The sequence below is a fragment of the Oryzias latipes genome, chromosome 4, assembly GCF_002234675.1.
Source record: "Oryzias latipes chromosome 4, ASM223467v1".
Lineage (NCBI taxonomy): Eukaryota > Metazoa > Chordata > Actinopteri > Beloniformes > Adrianichthyidae > Oryzias > Oryzias latipes.
Window position 1 is genome coordinate 32,646,024 of NC_019862.2, and position 14,867 is coordinate 32,660,890.

A 14,867-nucleotide genomic window follows, 5' to 3' on the forward strand; every position below is an offset into this window, starting at 1 on the left:
ACACAAAACAGTCAGTACACTCACACGATGAGTATTTGAAATGGTCCTCCTCTAAAAAACTGATTCTCCTCCCTTGAAAATCTCCAGTTTGAAGGTGAAGGAATGAATTCTGTCTGAAAGGAACCTTGTGGAACCATAAAACAGCAGGGCTCCTTTTTTGTCTCATCTGTTCTTGAGCCGTTTGCAGAAGCCTCGGTTCCCCGACAGTTACGTTCTCCTCATCTCCTCTCCACCTTTTGGTGACCCTGGTGTGTGCGGTTCTCTCCTTTCCTCTCCCCTCCACAGACGAGCCTCTTTGCTCGATTTCTACTTTGATCACTCTGAGGAGCGCCCTCTAGAGGCCTTTGAAGACATCTTTGCTAGCTATGAGAGGAAGAAGTAAGTGGATTTGATTGAACAAAGGGGAAGAAATGAGGACGAGGCCAAGCAGGCAGGAATGAAAAAACATGCATTTGCTTTTTTTCTAAAGGATTTTAAACTTTAAAAACGCTACTCTAATGAGTTATCAGATGTCCAATCAAAATAGATCAGATGTTAAATGTTTTAATGCTTTAGTGTTGTGGTCAATAAAGCAGAATTAGGCACTAAAATGAGGCACAAAGCTCTCTTTTAGCTTTCAATTCCCCCTTTTCTGACTGTTACCTTTATTTTCCTTTTTTCTTCAGTTTTTAAAGTACCTACTAGTACTTTTAAGCATACGAAAGTGTTTAGCAGATGTACTCCCTCAGATGACCCATGTCAGCTGCAGAGAGAGAAATAACCAAACCTTTTTGAAAACCTCTGAAATGTTCGTCACCTCAAAAGCCTGAATAAATAAACCAACATTCTTCAGATTCTGTCTTTTAGATAACTCAGAGATTTAGAGCTTAGGTCCAAGTCTTTCCTTCCCTGCTTGACCTCTGTCTGTAAGGTCAGTGTCTGTTGGTTTACAACGGTTCTGCATGGACCAGCACTGGAATACTGATGATTAACCTCACCAGAACCAGCTCAAAACCTCAAAGCAAGGACTCTATATACAAAAACTCCCCCTTGTAACCACTCACAGTCACAGAACGCAATAACAGTCGCAGCATGGATAGAAAAAAACAAGGGTTGATCCGACCCGGCAGACGTCAGCTCAGCCCTGCATGCTAACTGTCACAGTGGCAGGACCGCCCTGACTGTCCCAGCGGGTCTCTGCGTGTGGGGGTCCCTTCTGCAAAGGGGTTTGGCTGCATGGTTGGGTGGTGGAGCGTGTCTCATTGTTTCCTCTTTTCAAAAACCGGCTGTGGGGATCACAGATGAGCAGTGCGGAAAACCTGACGTATGAAAGCTTTCCTGGATATCAGAGCCTCAGCTGCCCTGCAGTGTGTGGGTTGCTGTCCTGTCTCTGTCCCCCCCCCAGTACTTTCCCATCCTTCTATATTCACTGTGCTTGTCTGTGTGGGGTGCTTAGAGAAATGCATGCAGAGATGATCAGCTCCATTAAGAACTTGCAGCTGGATGGGGAGGACCCGCGCAAGCTGCTGCAGTCATGGGGTCGCCTCCGCTTCCCCCGACACATCCTCCAGTGAGTCTGCAGGCGGAGCAGGCATCAGCTCTCTGACAGAACATTTAGCTTTCTAATAAAATAATAAAGCAGCTGCAACCGTTCACTTTGCATTTATCTTTCCTAGAGCATAATTAACGTCTCACATGACTCACTCTGAAACTATCACACTCTTACTTCCTCTTTATGCAAAATTAGTGTTTTTAGACATTTTCAAGGGTTTTTAGGGCTGATGAGATGCCAGGAGTTCTTTAAATTTCCAGTATGAACCTTTTTGAAAAGCGTCTTTTGGAAAATGTGTCTGTCAATACAGCATGTCAGCATTTACGCAAAAGTCTCAGGCTGAAAAAGGGAGAGCATCTGACCAAATTCACATCATCTTGTTAGTAGTCTGTGTTGGGCTGATGATTGCACACCCGTGTCCTGCATCAAACTCCTGCTTCCTCTTCGTCACCTTCAGCCTCTGGGCATCACTCACCTGAGTTCAGGCTGAAGCCATCATTTCATCACCGACTGACCTTGCATGAAGGAGAATTCCCTTCATACTAACATCCACTGATTCATCTCAAAGCCTGACTTAGAGCCTCTGGAACATCCTGAACTTTTCTTCTCCGTTCTGACAGGAAAAATAAGAGCATCAAGCAGAAACAAGCCATCCCAAAGGTAACTGTGAGCGCAGATGGGTGTCTGTCAGCTTTAGTGAGGCAGATCAGTTTTCTTAGACTGAATAATTACAATGCGGGAAGGAAATGACTTTATGTTGTTGCTGTTTTGCAGAGTCTGCTGGACTCACGGTCTTTGAAGCTTATTGTGAGTCTGACCCTCCATGACCGCACTACCAAGTCTCTTCTGCACCTTCACAAGAAGAAGAAGACTCCCAGCATCAGCGCTCAGTTCCAGGTGACATAAATAAACCACAGCAGGTAGCTCTATCTTGTCTTAGACCAGCATTGGTTCAATGTTTGCTGGGCTCTTCTCTCTCCTCAGAACTCTCTGACCAAACTGTTGGAGACTCTTAATAAGGCTGAACCTTTCTTCATTCGCTGCATCCGCTCCAATGCTGAGAAGGTAAAGGTCACCTGTCTGTTTTTGGGTACAAGGACAGGAAACGGTAAGAATGTGGTCATGTCTGCGTGCTCCTGTGAGCAGAAGGAGATGCATCTGGACGAGGCGCTGGTGCTGCAGCAGCTGCATTACACAGGGATGCTGGAGACGGTTCGCATCCGGAGGTCAGGCTATGGAGCCAAATACCACTTCCAGGTACCCCCCTTCTACTGTACCGCCATGAAAGCAATGATAAAGGCACATGTAAAACATACGTTTTTTAGTGATATTAATAATTTGCTGAACTTTCCTGTTTTAATTTCAAGTTCTTAACTTTTCTCAATGGAGGCCATCTTTTCTTTTCTCCTGCAGGAGTTCATTCAGCAGTTCAGAGTTCTGCTGCCAAAGAACCTCTCGGATTCTAAAGAGGACATCTCTTTGCTACTTGAGAAGAAAGTGGGCCTCGACCCCACCATGTACCAGATCGGCAAAACCAAGGTAATCTCACAGCACGCTAGACTCGTTTGGCTGCAGTTTCTCGTCTTTTCTTCTATTCTTGATTGCATTTTGTTTGGTTTCTTCAGGTGTTTCTAAAGGAGCTGGAGAGGCAGAAGCTCTTGGACATGCTGCACAAGGATGTGATGCAGAAGATCATCTTCCTACAGCGCTGGTTCAGAGCTCGCCTGCAGAGGAAGCAGTTCCTCGAGATGAAAGAAGCAGCTGTCGTAATCCAAGTAAATCCAGGCCATTTGTTGGGTTTTTTGCACCAATCCTTCTGTTTTCTACTTTGTCATAACTAAGAGGCAGTTCAGGCAGGCTCTTGATTTCTTTCTGCTCCGCCTCCCAGCGCTCGTGGCGTGGGTTCTGCAAAGATGAGCAGATGCGACACGCAGCCAAGTTGATCCAGAGCTTGTGGAGGGGCCACAGACAGAGACTCAAGTACCAACGACAAAGACGAGGAGCCACAAAGATACAGGCGCTGGTCAGAGGACACTCTGCACGAAGACGGTAAAGAAAAAACTCCAGGCTAACATTTCAAATGATGTGTTATGTCACAGCCGAGTGACATGGTAAATGTCTTGTGCATTTCAGATGTCACTCCATACGAGAGGAGAAACGAAAGAAAGAGGTGGAAGAAACTGAGATGAAAAGGAGGGAAGAGGAGGAAGAGGCAAGAAGACGAGCAGAAGAAGTTGCAAGGAGACTGGCTGAGGAGGAGGAACGGAAAAGAGCTGAAAAACTGAGAGAGGAAGAGGAGGAAAGACCGGCTGGAGAACCTCAGACGAGAGAAGATCCAGATATAGAGCTGCTAGCAGAGGAGACGCTGGACAGAAACCTCCCTGTCCTGGAAGTGCAGTTGGAAGAGGACAACGAGGAAAGAAAGCAGCAGAGCGAGGATGAGGAGCTCAGGAAAAGGTCTGAGGCTGGACCTCATATGGGTGAGGATGAGGAGGAAGAGCACCAACAGTCCGACTCAGAGGGAAACGCATCCTCTGCTCTTCCATCCTCATCTTCACCTGAGCAGAAGGATGAAGAGGCCAGCGGAAACTCCACAACTTCTGCTGAAGAAGCTGGACAGAAGAAGGAACAATTTCATCCCATCATGCGGCGTGTTTCCTCCCGGAACCAGGAGAAAAGGGAGCTGAGGAGACAGAGAGGCTTGGAGCACAATCAGAGAGAGACTGAACGTGCCGCCTTGACTTCCTCCTCCTCCCCCTCCTCCTCGGCCACAAGCCAAGACAAGACGTCTTCGAGGAGCAAAAGCCAGGAGAGCTTGGTACTGAAGGAGCGGTCAGAGAGCAAGGAGCTGGACCAGTACACCTTTGTTGCTTGGAAAGTGAAGGAAGACAAGGGAGGCAAAAAGGAACCTAAACTACCTTCCGCCAACCCCACCCGTCCATCTTTTCTACCCCTTCAGTCAGCTGACTCTGAAAACCAGAAAAACGAACTAGGCGAGGGTTTGGGGGCTATAAATCTGCATCGCCGTCCAGGAGCCATGAAGGAAAGGCCAGAAAAATGGAGGGGAAAGAGGAGTAATGGGGAGATCCCCTCAGAGACCTCCTCTGCTGCGCCTCCAAACAAAGATGAAAGGATGAAAGAGGCTCTTGTGTACGTCTGCTGCTCCTGGTCCTCACATTTACAGATAATGAACCAAACATGCTGGTGTTGTCACTGTTATGCTGAATATGACTTGTTTTCTTGTTCTCTGCAGAAGCAAAGCTGCTGCTCCATCCTCTGACAGATTGTCCCCCGGGTCTGAAGGAGCTAACTTTGTCTCAGACAGAGAGGTGAGCGCCGTTCTTCACCGCCGTAGATGTGAGGTCCTTCATGTAAGGCGTGTTCTGTGTTCAGCAGGTTCTTTCCTCGTCAGAGAGTTATGCCGACGGCTCCAGAGGAAGCTCCTTCAGGAGAAAGAGCCACGAGAGTTCTGCTAGCCAAGACTCCGCCCACTCTTTCCCAGTCACACCTGACAGGTAAACCATTTGTGAAGACAGCTTTCCTATTTAAAGACCCACTCCCACGATAATAATGGATTTTTTGGTTCTTGTGATGATGGGGACATTTATAAAGAAGATGAAGCTCAAAACTGCATTTTTGAGTTATTTTTAATTCAAATTGTTGTGAATCAGGAGCAGATGAAAACATGCAGGTGTAAAAAGCTTGTAGCTGTGACAGAAAAGCTCCAATATTGCTCGCCATTTCTGCTGCACTGTTAAGTTAAGTTGGGGTTGAGAGCGGCTGTAAGCTAGTGGGAGAACATGTAAACGGAGAACTCTCACTAACAAGAGGGAAAACGGCGGCGGGGTTGTTCTGCCCACGACTCAGACGTGAATTTCTAACGAACTACTGCCGTTCTCCAGAAACTACGTCCTAGAAAACGACTTTTTTTGTTGTTTTTTGATAAAATTGACATAATCCTAATTGAAAGGCCTCTGGGAACGCTTTGAAAATAGATCCAAAGATAATTGGGGTGGTTCCGTTTGTGTCTGCTGCGCCACGGTCAGTCCATTCTGCAGGTTTGCTTGTGTTTACAAAAATAATCGGGTTGCTTTGTATGATGAACCTGATGACACATAGCAGAAAGAGGTGACTGCATAGAAAGGTAGCCACAAAATAGTGCTCTCCAAAAATAAACCTCTTGAACTCGTCTCCCGTTCAATGCCGAGTGCCGCTGTGCGAGCGCTTATCAACATGAGAAACTCTGCCCGATTGACTCCGGTGCGTCTCTCTTGCGTTGCGTGGGGAGTCCGTCTCACAACTGTCATTTAGTTCCCATTGCCTCTGTTGCCCCCCTGGCTTCTGGGGGAGGGGTTTGTCCTGCCACCCGTGGCGTAATGAGGCTCAAAGTCCCCCTCCTTCCTCTGAGTCCTTGTAGAAGCCGTGCTTCTGGTCTTGAATGGTGTTTTTGTACTTCCAAAGTTACACTTCCATTGTCCGTGGTGACAGTAACATGCGTTATTGTGTGGACACGTCCTCTTAGATATAAAATACAATAGTATACATTCTTTTTTTGAAAGATCAACAGATGTTTTTATGTTGAAACCTGGACCTGTTTCCCATTTCTCCGGCTTTTTCCCCCCAAAAATCGGCACATCGACGGGCTGGAAATAGAGAACTCCTGCGTAAAGCTGGCATTGCAGAGGGACGGATGTCAGGCGCACACGAGGGCGGCGATGCAAACATTCTGATTTGTTCATGAACGTTCTATTTTCTCTGTCAGTGAAATGCAGCAGAGGCACTCTGCAGACAGACAGACGGACAGTGTTAATCAGGTTAAAATACCTGAGGAAATGCGCAAACACCATCTGCAGCTGAATAACTGCTGAGGAAGAATGTTTTTCAGCCCATGCACAGACACAAAATAGGAAAAATACACAAATCTGAAGATGTGATTCTTGTGCTTCTGTGTCTACAGGTCAGGTGGTTTTCTCAGCAAAATCCTAAAAAAACGACCCCACAGGGAGGCTCAAACTCCAGATAACGGCGAGCTGACATTGGCTCAGAGTCTCAGTGACAAGTCAGCCTCAGGAGAAGGTAGAACAAACACCACCTTTTTCCTCACATCCACGGAGACCCGTCTTACTTTGATTATCCCAATCTTTGCTCCTTTCAGGACACTCATCCAGGTCCGTTTCCCAGCCCCACATGGACCATCCTGGGAAGACGATGGGCAGAAACCCCTCCATTAAGATCAGTCGGGCCACACGGGTCTCTGAGCAGCTTAGCGCCTCGCTGGACCGAGAAATCACAAACACCAACGAGCTGCGACACCTCGATGAGTTTCTGGCCAACCAGGTAAACACCACAGACCTACGGCAGATAAAGAGGCCATTTTACAGAAATAACGGGGTTTTTCCGTAGGTTAATGATTTCCGCTCCAGAGGCAAGCCCCTGTCAGATACGGAAGCCATCTTTGTCTCAGCCACCAAAGAGTTCAGGGAAACCATCAAGTCCATGTATTCTGTTCCTGTAAGTTTCTGCACAGGCTTGATGCTCTTTGATCAAAGCATTCCTCGCCGTCTTTTCCTCATCGCGTGTTCTGCGTTTGGTCAATCTTTATCAGAAACTAACAACTGGCTATAAAGGCCTGATGGCAGGTTACCAGAACAAAGTCAGCCACCTAGCAGGCAGCAAAAACAAGGAAGAAGTCAAGCTGGTGGTCAACCTCTTCCAGACCATGCTGGATGGCTTCATCAGAGGAGAGATCAAGAAGGAGGAAGCTGAGCCTGCAAAGGTGAAACACTGACACCAACCATGGTTATGGCCCAACAGAAAACACTCATTCACTCACTTATTCGTTTCAGCCTCTGAAAACTCGAAAGAAAAGAAGAAAAAAGGACAAAAGTGTAAGTGAGGCCTTTAAAGGTTGACGGGACTTATGTTTTAGGTAGTTTAAAGCCTGACTGTGTGGACCGCTTGTCTTGGTAGATGGAGAGTCCTCTGGATCACGTTTTCATTAACTATCAGGTCAGCATTGTGCAGTCATGTGACCAATGCACCTCCTACATCTGGGCCATGGATAAAGCCTACATGTGTAACTGTGAGTACAGACTAGAGCAAAGAGCACAGCTTTACATTGACGTCTAAGACTTGAAAAGATGCTTTTGTCTGTACAGATTGCAAAATGGTTTGCCACAAGAAGTGCCTCTCTAAAATAGTGACTGACTGTTCCTCCTTCTGTGCCAAAAAGGTACGTCCTCAGTGTAAAAGCCAAACTAAAAAGGAGGAACACACTAATGTGACATAGAAAGAGCTGAAAAGTACCAAGGCAATGTCAGCAGCTGTTGTCTGCGTCCTCCTCAGAATGAGGAGGAGTTCAGCGGCCAGCACTTCGGGGTGAAGGTGTGTCACCTGGTCAGTGAGAAGAATCCGGTTCCCACGGTGCTGGAGATGATGCTGGAGCACGTGGAGATGCACGGCCTCTATACAGAAGGCATCTATAGGAAATCTGGATCTGCCAACCGCATGAAGGAGCTGCACCAGCGCTTAGGGACCGGTTAGACCCCTTCCTGTCTCCTAGGGCCGTGGATCCTGGCCTCGCTTGGATTCACGGCTCAACACCAACAGATCAGACCGTCATTCTTACTGTTCAATGCGTTATGTCTGAATAGGTGCTGTATGTATGTATCTTTAATCCTTGTTTAGAAATGAAAATCATGTGACTGGAATCACCATTATTTATATTTAGAACAGAGATCAGAATCACCTTTGCTGGTTTTAGCACTTTAATCGATGTCATACTCAAAGGTTTTTCCGTCAACTTCCTGTTTTTCCGTCCTCAACGTTTAGCTGACTACAGTTCCAGCAGTTCGAATATGAGAAGTTGGTCCATGAAGACACAGCAACACGTCAACACAAAGGAGAAAACGCTCACAGTCCCTTCAGAAACAGACAACCGTCTTTCCAACACACGTGTTTTGTTACCAGACTTTTTTCCTCTTAGGAGGAAAAAACACAAAAAGCTCCCAAACTTTACATGAACATGTTACAGATGCCAGTTTCCCATGATCCCTTTGTTTGCTAGCTTACAGCCCCTCACGAGCTAACATTATCACAGATCTATGGAAGACTTTGGCCCACCCATCGCCGTTTCTATGTCACAACTGAGACCTTTTTCAAACGGCATAGTTTCGTCTGGTCCTGATTGGCCACGGTTCTTTTCTTTATGTCCTCCATCATTAGAGACATTCTACAAGAACATGTTAAAAACATCATTTACATTGGAGTGGGACTCTAAGGCTTCTCCTGATTGTGTGACACGTGTTTCCCTTTTGCGTTTCGTGCCTTTAGACCCCCATCTGGTTTGCCTGGAGGACGAGCCCATCCACACAGTGACAGGCCTGGTGAAGCAGTGGCTGCGGGAGCTGCCAGACCCTCTGATGACCTTCACGCTGTACAACGATTTCCTGCACGCAGTCGGTGTGGAAACATTACATTTATGATTTATGACCGGATCTTATTTTGGGGGGGGGGGTTGAAATGAAGTTGATTTGTGTGGACTTGTGTGTTTTTTCTCCTCATTTAGAGCTGCCAGAGAAGCAGGAGCAGCTCCAGGCCATTTACAAGGTGCTGGAGCAGCTTCCCTCCTCAAACTTCAACACGTTGGAGCGACTTGTGTTTCACCTCGTCAGGTCTTCATCCCCTAAACATTTTTAATGGTGTCAAAACATCTGCAGATCTTTGTAAATCAAGAGTAGACGGAGCTCGTTTTCTAATTTAGATTGTTTTTTTTGGAAGAATGTGGAGCTTCACGATGGATGTGTGTGTGTAACGATGCTCCACAGGGTCGCTAAAGAAGAGCCTCACAATCGCATGTCCTCCAACTCGTTGGCCATCGTGTTTACCCCGTGCGTCCTGCGCTGTCCAGACAGCGAGGACCCCTTCCTCAGCATGAATAATGTCAAAAAAGCAACCATGTAAGCATATTTACAAAAGTCCTCTGACTGTTTTACCATCTCCTGACTCACACTAGACTCTGAACATGTAGAGCTTACATGTCGCTCCTCTTTTTCCCGGAAGGTGTTTGGAGATGCTCATCAATGAGCAAACCAGGCGCTACAATGAAAAAATGGAGGAGATTGAGCAGCTGGAATATGCTGAAGCTCTGGCCGTCAACCAGCTGAAGCTCCGCAGACAGAACACGGTGAGAAAGCTTTGAAAGGAGCACCAAGATGTGCTGCGCTAACTCTACAGAAGCATCCAGATAGTCCAGGAGTTGAGTTTGACGCGTGGACAGCCCTGGTCAGTAGATGTTTGTAGGTCACATGGGTAACATGGCCAATGTTCCTTGTCTCTCTTTAGCCCTTCCTGCATTTACCTCTCAGATTCTCAGCTCCTTACAAAGGAGTGGTGGTATGTATCTCCCAGCTCTCCTGCTACTGTAGATGTAGTAGTTGTGTGGTAGTCCATCTGCCTGTGCATGTTAGATGTAGAGAAGCACATTAATGCTGTTCACTCTTTCATACTAACTGGGACTAGAATGCATGCTGCTGGTAGTCTGGTTCCTGTTCTGCTGGTCACATGAGGACTTTGTGGTTCTTCTTTACCACAGGAACTCTAGGATGGACTTTCTGTCCTTAGAGGCCAAGCCCAGCATTAAGCCTTAGTCACAGCGGTCCTCCTGGGTGGATAAGGGCAAACCTGTACGGCGCACAGGACATATAAAGATCATAGACCGCTCAGAGAATCTCTGAAACGAAAAAGCTCCAGCACATTTTTTCTATGAGCATCCTCCGAGCGACAGGCCAAAGCCCACACTTCTAGCACATGCAAGGTTAGGGGGACGTACATGAGACGCAGGCGTGTCGTATGGCTTGTTGATTTTTTAACCCCCAAACCTGTTCAAGTCCTAAGGGCAGCCTGACTGTTTAGACAGAGCGTGGTTTGTGTGGACATCGTACAAGCGTCCTACATGCGACCTGCGCGCTCCGTACGTGCAGCATTTGAGCTTTGTGTACCAACTAGAGTGTGGAACCGTACGACGGCATCACCAAACGTCATAAGTGTGTCTAACTCCCATCATCTTTATGGATACTTCACTATACACCTGCCACACCAGCAACAATGGTACGTTCCTTCAGATGTGCCTGTAGGAGGCCTAAAGGCAGCAATGAGACACACCTGTGCTCCTCTCTATGACCCCGGATAACCCCAAACCCATACAGGTCAACCCCTGTACGTGTGCATGTGACTAAGGCTTTATGGATGTCATCTAGAACTAAATTATCGGTTTGTGGTGATGTATGTGGTAGCTGTAGTAAGATGGGAGATCGTTGACTCTACACCTGTTCTTCTGTTGTTAAAAAATGGCGGTTCACACATGAAGATGCATGAAACCAGAGGCTCCACCCACCCTGCTTTCATCAGCTGACTAACAGTCTTCAGTTTACGTTTTCGGTAGTCGTGTTACTAATGACGGGTGTTTTCTGGCATTTCCTGGGAAATGGCGATGTTTTAACATGACACGCCGTGTCCTGTGCAGATGCACGAGAAGGTGAACTCGGATCTCAGCGTGGTTCCGGAGAACGAGCCGCTGGACTCGGACACGGAGGCCGAAAACAGCCTGGTGGAACGCATCAAGTCCATCAGACACGAGAAGTAAAGCTGCTCTTAGCTCTTAGTGTGCGATCATCGATTGTCCCGTTTTGACCCATGTTCTTGTCCTCTGTGTCTCATCAGGGACGACCTGGCCTGCAGACTGCCAGAGATGGATCAGCCTGGTTCTGACCAGGAGAACCTGGACTCGGAAGCCTCGCTGAGCTCAGAGAGTCTTCTGGATGAACAGCAGCGTACGACCTACAGCTCGGAGCCGGACGGTCAGTATCAAGGCGCGTCTGGACTTTCTTTCCTTCGACCTGTTCCCGTCACTCGTCTGTGGGTTTCTGACTGCGCTGCCGGGCCACTGGGTTGGGCCCTTCCTGTCTTTGTGGTACAGGTCTGGACCAGTGATGGGGATGTGGGCGCTGATGTCTGCTCTGTTAACAAAGCAGGTTGGAGGAACAGCAGCCGTGTTTCTGTTGTGTTTGTGTGCATGTGGTTTGGCGTGTGGCACAGGAGCATGTTTGCACAATTCATTTTCTAAATCATGGAGCGTTTAGAGGCGTGCTTGAGATTCCAACACCTCCAGCACCCTTTCTCTTGGATAGCATGGTTGCATGATCTTCAATTTGGTGTCATCTTCTCAGCTCCTCTGTGTGTGGATTCAGCAGTTCAACACAGTTTGTCTTCCTCTTTAAATTTGTTTTTTCTTGTCTTTTTCTTTTCTAGGTCGAAGTGGCCAACAGATCAGGAGACACAGACCAGTTTTTCCTACCAGACCGTCAGACCTCACCCAAAGGTCCAAAAACCCAGACCCGTCCCCGGGAAGCCTCACTCCTTCCAGCTCCACCTCCTCGCTGTCGAGCTGCACGTCTACGACGTCCGAGTCCTCCAAGTCGTTTGTACGGCTTCAGCTGCACCGCCGCAGCCCCATCATCCCAGACACGGTGAAACTCCCCCTGGGCGTCCTTTCCCAGCCGGCCGGCTCGGGTCCGCCTCAGACCAGCTCTCCTCTTGGAACTATAACATTTCAGAATGCGGTCACCAAGAGAGGAAACGCCGCCCGGCGCAAAGACAGCACCCGCTCGCTGGTCATCGACAGCTCCGAGTGTGACAAGTTTAGGAATTTCTCCTCGTGCCCTCCTTCAGCTTCCTCCTCCTCCTCCTCCATCTCCATGGTTACGCCGTCTCCTCCGCTCCAGCAACTCAAGATAGGTACCTCAGCAGGACACAGACGCTTTTCTGACCCAGACATACCGTACATGGATGAGGATGTCTGACCGGGCCGGACGACGCTCATTTAGGAGCTGGAAAGATCCAAATCCCAGCAGACAAAGGAGCTGTGTGTGTGTTTGTGTGTGTTTGTGCACACGCACTTTGTTTGTCCCACAGCTTCACAGACTGGTTTTCAGAAAGGTCTTTAGATCAAAATAACTGGACAGGTTGTTGCCAAGCACCTTTACTAACATTTGAAAATGTTTGGGTTTCCTGAACCTTGAGCTGCGTCTTCCGCAGTTTTTTTTTTTTTTTTTTATTTGTGCTAAATTGAAAAAATGATTGCAGGTTTCATTTGCACTCTCCCTTCCTTTGTTTTTGTAAGGAGTAAAACTGCTCACTGAACGGCGACTTAGTGCCTTTTCCATCCAGTTGATTATATTTCCCATAATGCTAAGGGAGGGAGGGAAAGCCGGGACTTGTGTTTTTATTGCGCTGAAGTGGCCAAAGTGCCTTCATCCTGAGGACAAACTTCTTCTTTTAGCTTCTGCACCACCACATGTCACTGCTTTTAGACGGCAAAGGGAAACGGGAGCAGCACACGCCACTTTCTCCATGAAACGAAAACACGCCGCCATACCTGTGAGGCTTCCTGAGCGCAGCCTCTCCCCAAACGAACGCACGCGTGTGGACAGACCACGTTCTGCTGGCCGATGTACGAAATGTAATACTAATGCTTCCTGTCTGGGTTTTAAGGACGACGTCTGCCGTCTTATCAGTGAATGTCTGAGTGATTCCAGCTGTTGTTGGTATTAAGAAGAAAATACACAACGTGATGCTTGTAATTCCCTCCATTGTGTCTTTAATGCGTAGAGATGCTGAACGTGTAGGTCTGTGAGGAGAAGCAAAGGAGATTGAAGGAGTCGGAGCAGCTAAGGGTAAAGAAATGGAGACAGCTGAGCTGATCCGTTGGGATTTTTCTGCCTTTTCTCCCTCAAGCTGCAAAATGAGTCTATGATCCATTTAGATGCTTTAGGAATTTAGCATTGTAGACTTCAAATTAGATGTTGGAGCAGACCAGACAGCAGTCATTCTACTTTTATAATATCTATAACATCTAATTCCTGATAGTCTTCCTCTGTAAAAATGTAACAGCCAGAAGTTTCTAGAATAAAAGCCAAACTGAACATTTGTTGAACCTTTAGGTGAATTAAAGCTACGAACGGCAGGCGCTACCCCTCAGGGGTGTCCACATGAGGGAGGGGTCCTCCCCCAGGAGGATTGACTAATTCAATGAAAAAGCACTTTTTTCAAAATGCCGCTTTTCTGTTGGTTTATCGCCATAGCAACCATTTTATGTATTGGTCACCTGGGAGTTTTTTTTAACCACGCCCACATTGTTGATGTGTCCGTGTCGTATGTCACATCATTTCATTCAGCAGGAGCCAACGATTCATGTATCGACAATGTTCCAGTAAAAAAAACACGTTTGAGCGACGGGAACGGCCCTTTTGAGAGCTGGATAATAAAGATATGATGGCCTTGATCAACAAAGTTCCAGGCTTGGGTTGTGTCCAAATTCCTTCACCACGGACTTCTTTGCAGTGCATCATATAGCTTCTATAGATCTCTGGGTCTGTTCTTTACTGGACATCTCCTGCCTTTGCTTATTGTCAGACCAGCTCACAGAAACCTGACATCGTTTGAGAGCACAAGATGGTGGGGGGGTTACTGTGGCGGATATAGACCACAATGCATTGCGTTTGAACAACCTTTGTGAGAAAAATGTATATTAATCTTTTTGTTTTTTATAAACCAGCGCTTTCATCATCAGTAGGCATCATAAATAGCCTCCGTAAATGGATCCGTTTTTACGCTGGGAAATCTGTGACACCAACGTTAAAAAAAAGTAGTGAGCGGAGTCTCCGAATTGTTTTTAAAATCCAGATCTTTGGATATTCCCTCCCTGTTTGGGGAGGAGAGAGGGAATTCGGACAGCTGCTGGGATGTGTGGGACATTTTGGGAAGGTTGCTTGAATTCAAATGTTTTCCCATATTGTGGAAAATGTGAAAATCACCAAATTTCACACTTTGACAGAAAATGGGTGCCAAGCTGTAGATCCTGTGGCCATCCCATAATAATGTCATCCCTAGATATCCCCAACACTTGTGTTTTGGTTTTCCCACTGTGATGTCATCATTTGGGGGGGGGGGGGGGTCACTGTACCCAAAATTCATTTTTGACCAAGTCCTACATTTCCCTTAAAGGGTTAAGGTTTGCAGTAAGAATTGCTAAAGGATTCTGGTCCTTGTAGTACTGACAGAATTCTAGCTCCTCTAGAAACTTTGATGTTTCTGCTCCTCCATTACCCAGCAGCCAATGCTCCTCCTGACGTCTGCAGCCTTTATTTTATTACAGATGTTTCCTAGAAGTGGCTTTTCTCTCACAGCTGCACTTTCATTTCCCCTTTAGCGGTTCAATCTTTGTCTTCCTGCTGCTCCCTTCAGGATCACCACGTTAAATCCTTCATCTAACCCCAGG

The 14,867-nt window shown here is 47.1% G+C and overlaps 1 protein-coding gene across 9 annotated transcripts in view; it reads left to right on the top strand.

The window, feature by feature from the left end:
- Positions 1 to 13,879, top strand: part of myo9b (myosin IXB) — a 54,123-nt gene extending 40,244 nt beyond the window's left edge. For 2 of the 9 annotated variants that reach the window (XM_023954628.1, XM_023954627.1), the window contains 28 exons: positions 286 to 378; positions 1,436 to 1,549; positions 2,152 to 2,191; positions 2,306 to 2,428; positions 2,516 to 2,596; positions 2,678 to 2,788; positions 2,945 to 3,070; positions 3,157 to 3,306; positions 3,420 to 3,580; positions 3,665 to 4,681; positions 4,785 to 4,860; positions 4,925 to 5,046; positions 6,489 to 6,607; positions 6,687 to 6,868; positions 6,935 to 7,042; positions 7,137 to 7,307; positions 7,378 to 7,419; positions 7,502 to 7,613; positions 7,690 to 7,763; positions 7,877 to 8,069; positions 8,864 to 8,992; positions 9,099 to 9,204; positions 9,358 to 9,489; positions 9,593 to 9,716; positions 9,875 to 9,925; positions 11,055 to 11,170; positions 11,252 to 11,388; positions 11,840 to 13,879. In XM_023954628.1, the coding sequence (XP_023810396.1) occupies positions 286 to 378; positions 1,436 to 1,549; positions 2,152 to 2,191; positions 2,306 to 2,428; positions 2,516 to 2,596; positions 2,678 to 2,788; positions 2,945 to 3,070; positions 3,157 to 3,306; positions 3,420 to 3,580; positions 3,665 to 4,681; positions 4,785 to 4,860; positions 4,925 to 5,046; positions 6,489 to 6,607; positions 6,687 to 6,868; positions 6,935 to 7,042; positions 7,137 to 7,307; positions 7,378 to 7,419; positions 7,502 to 7,613; positions 7,690 to 7,763; positions 7,877 to 8,069; positions 8,864 to 8,992; positions 9,099 to 9,204; positions 9,358 to 9,489; positions 9,593 to 9,716; positions 9,875 to 9,925; positions 11,055 to 11,170; positions 11,252 to 11,388; positions 11,840 to 12,390 (4,561 nt within the window). In that variant the 3' untranslated portion in view covers positions 12,391 to 13,879. Of the gene's footprint in view, positions 1 to 285; positions 379 to 1,435; positions 1,550 to 2,151; positions 2,192 to 2,305; positions 2,429 to 2,515; positions 2,597 to 2,677; positions 2,789 to 2,944; positions 3,071 to 3,156; positions 3,307 to 3,419; positions 3,581 to 3,664; positions 4,682 to 4,784; positions 4,861 to 4,924; positions 5,047 to 6,488; positions 6,608 to 6,686; positions 6,869 to 6,934; positions 7,043 to 7,136; positions 7,308 to 7,377; positions 7,420 to 7,501; positions 7,614 to 7,689; positions 7,764 to 7,876; positions 8,070 to 8,863; positions 8,993 to 9,098; positions 9,205 to 9,357; positions 9,490 to 9,592; positions 9,717 to 9,874; positions 9,926 to 11,054; positions 11,171 to 11,251; positions 11,401 to 11,507; positions 11,563 to 11,839 lie in introns of all 9 variants that reach the window. The other 7 variants (XM_023954634.1, XM_023954635.1, XM_023954629.1 and 4 more) reach the window with 7 other exon arrangements.
- Positions 13,880 to 14,867: the final 988 nt, after the last annotated feature.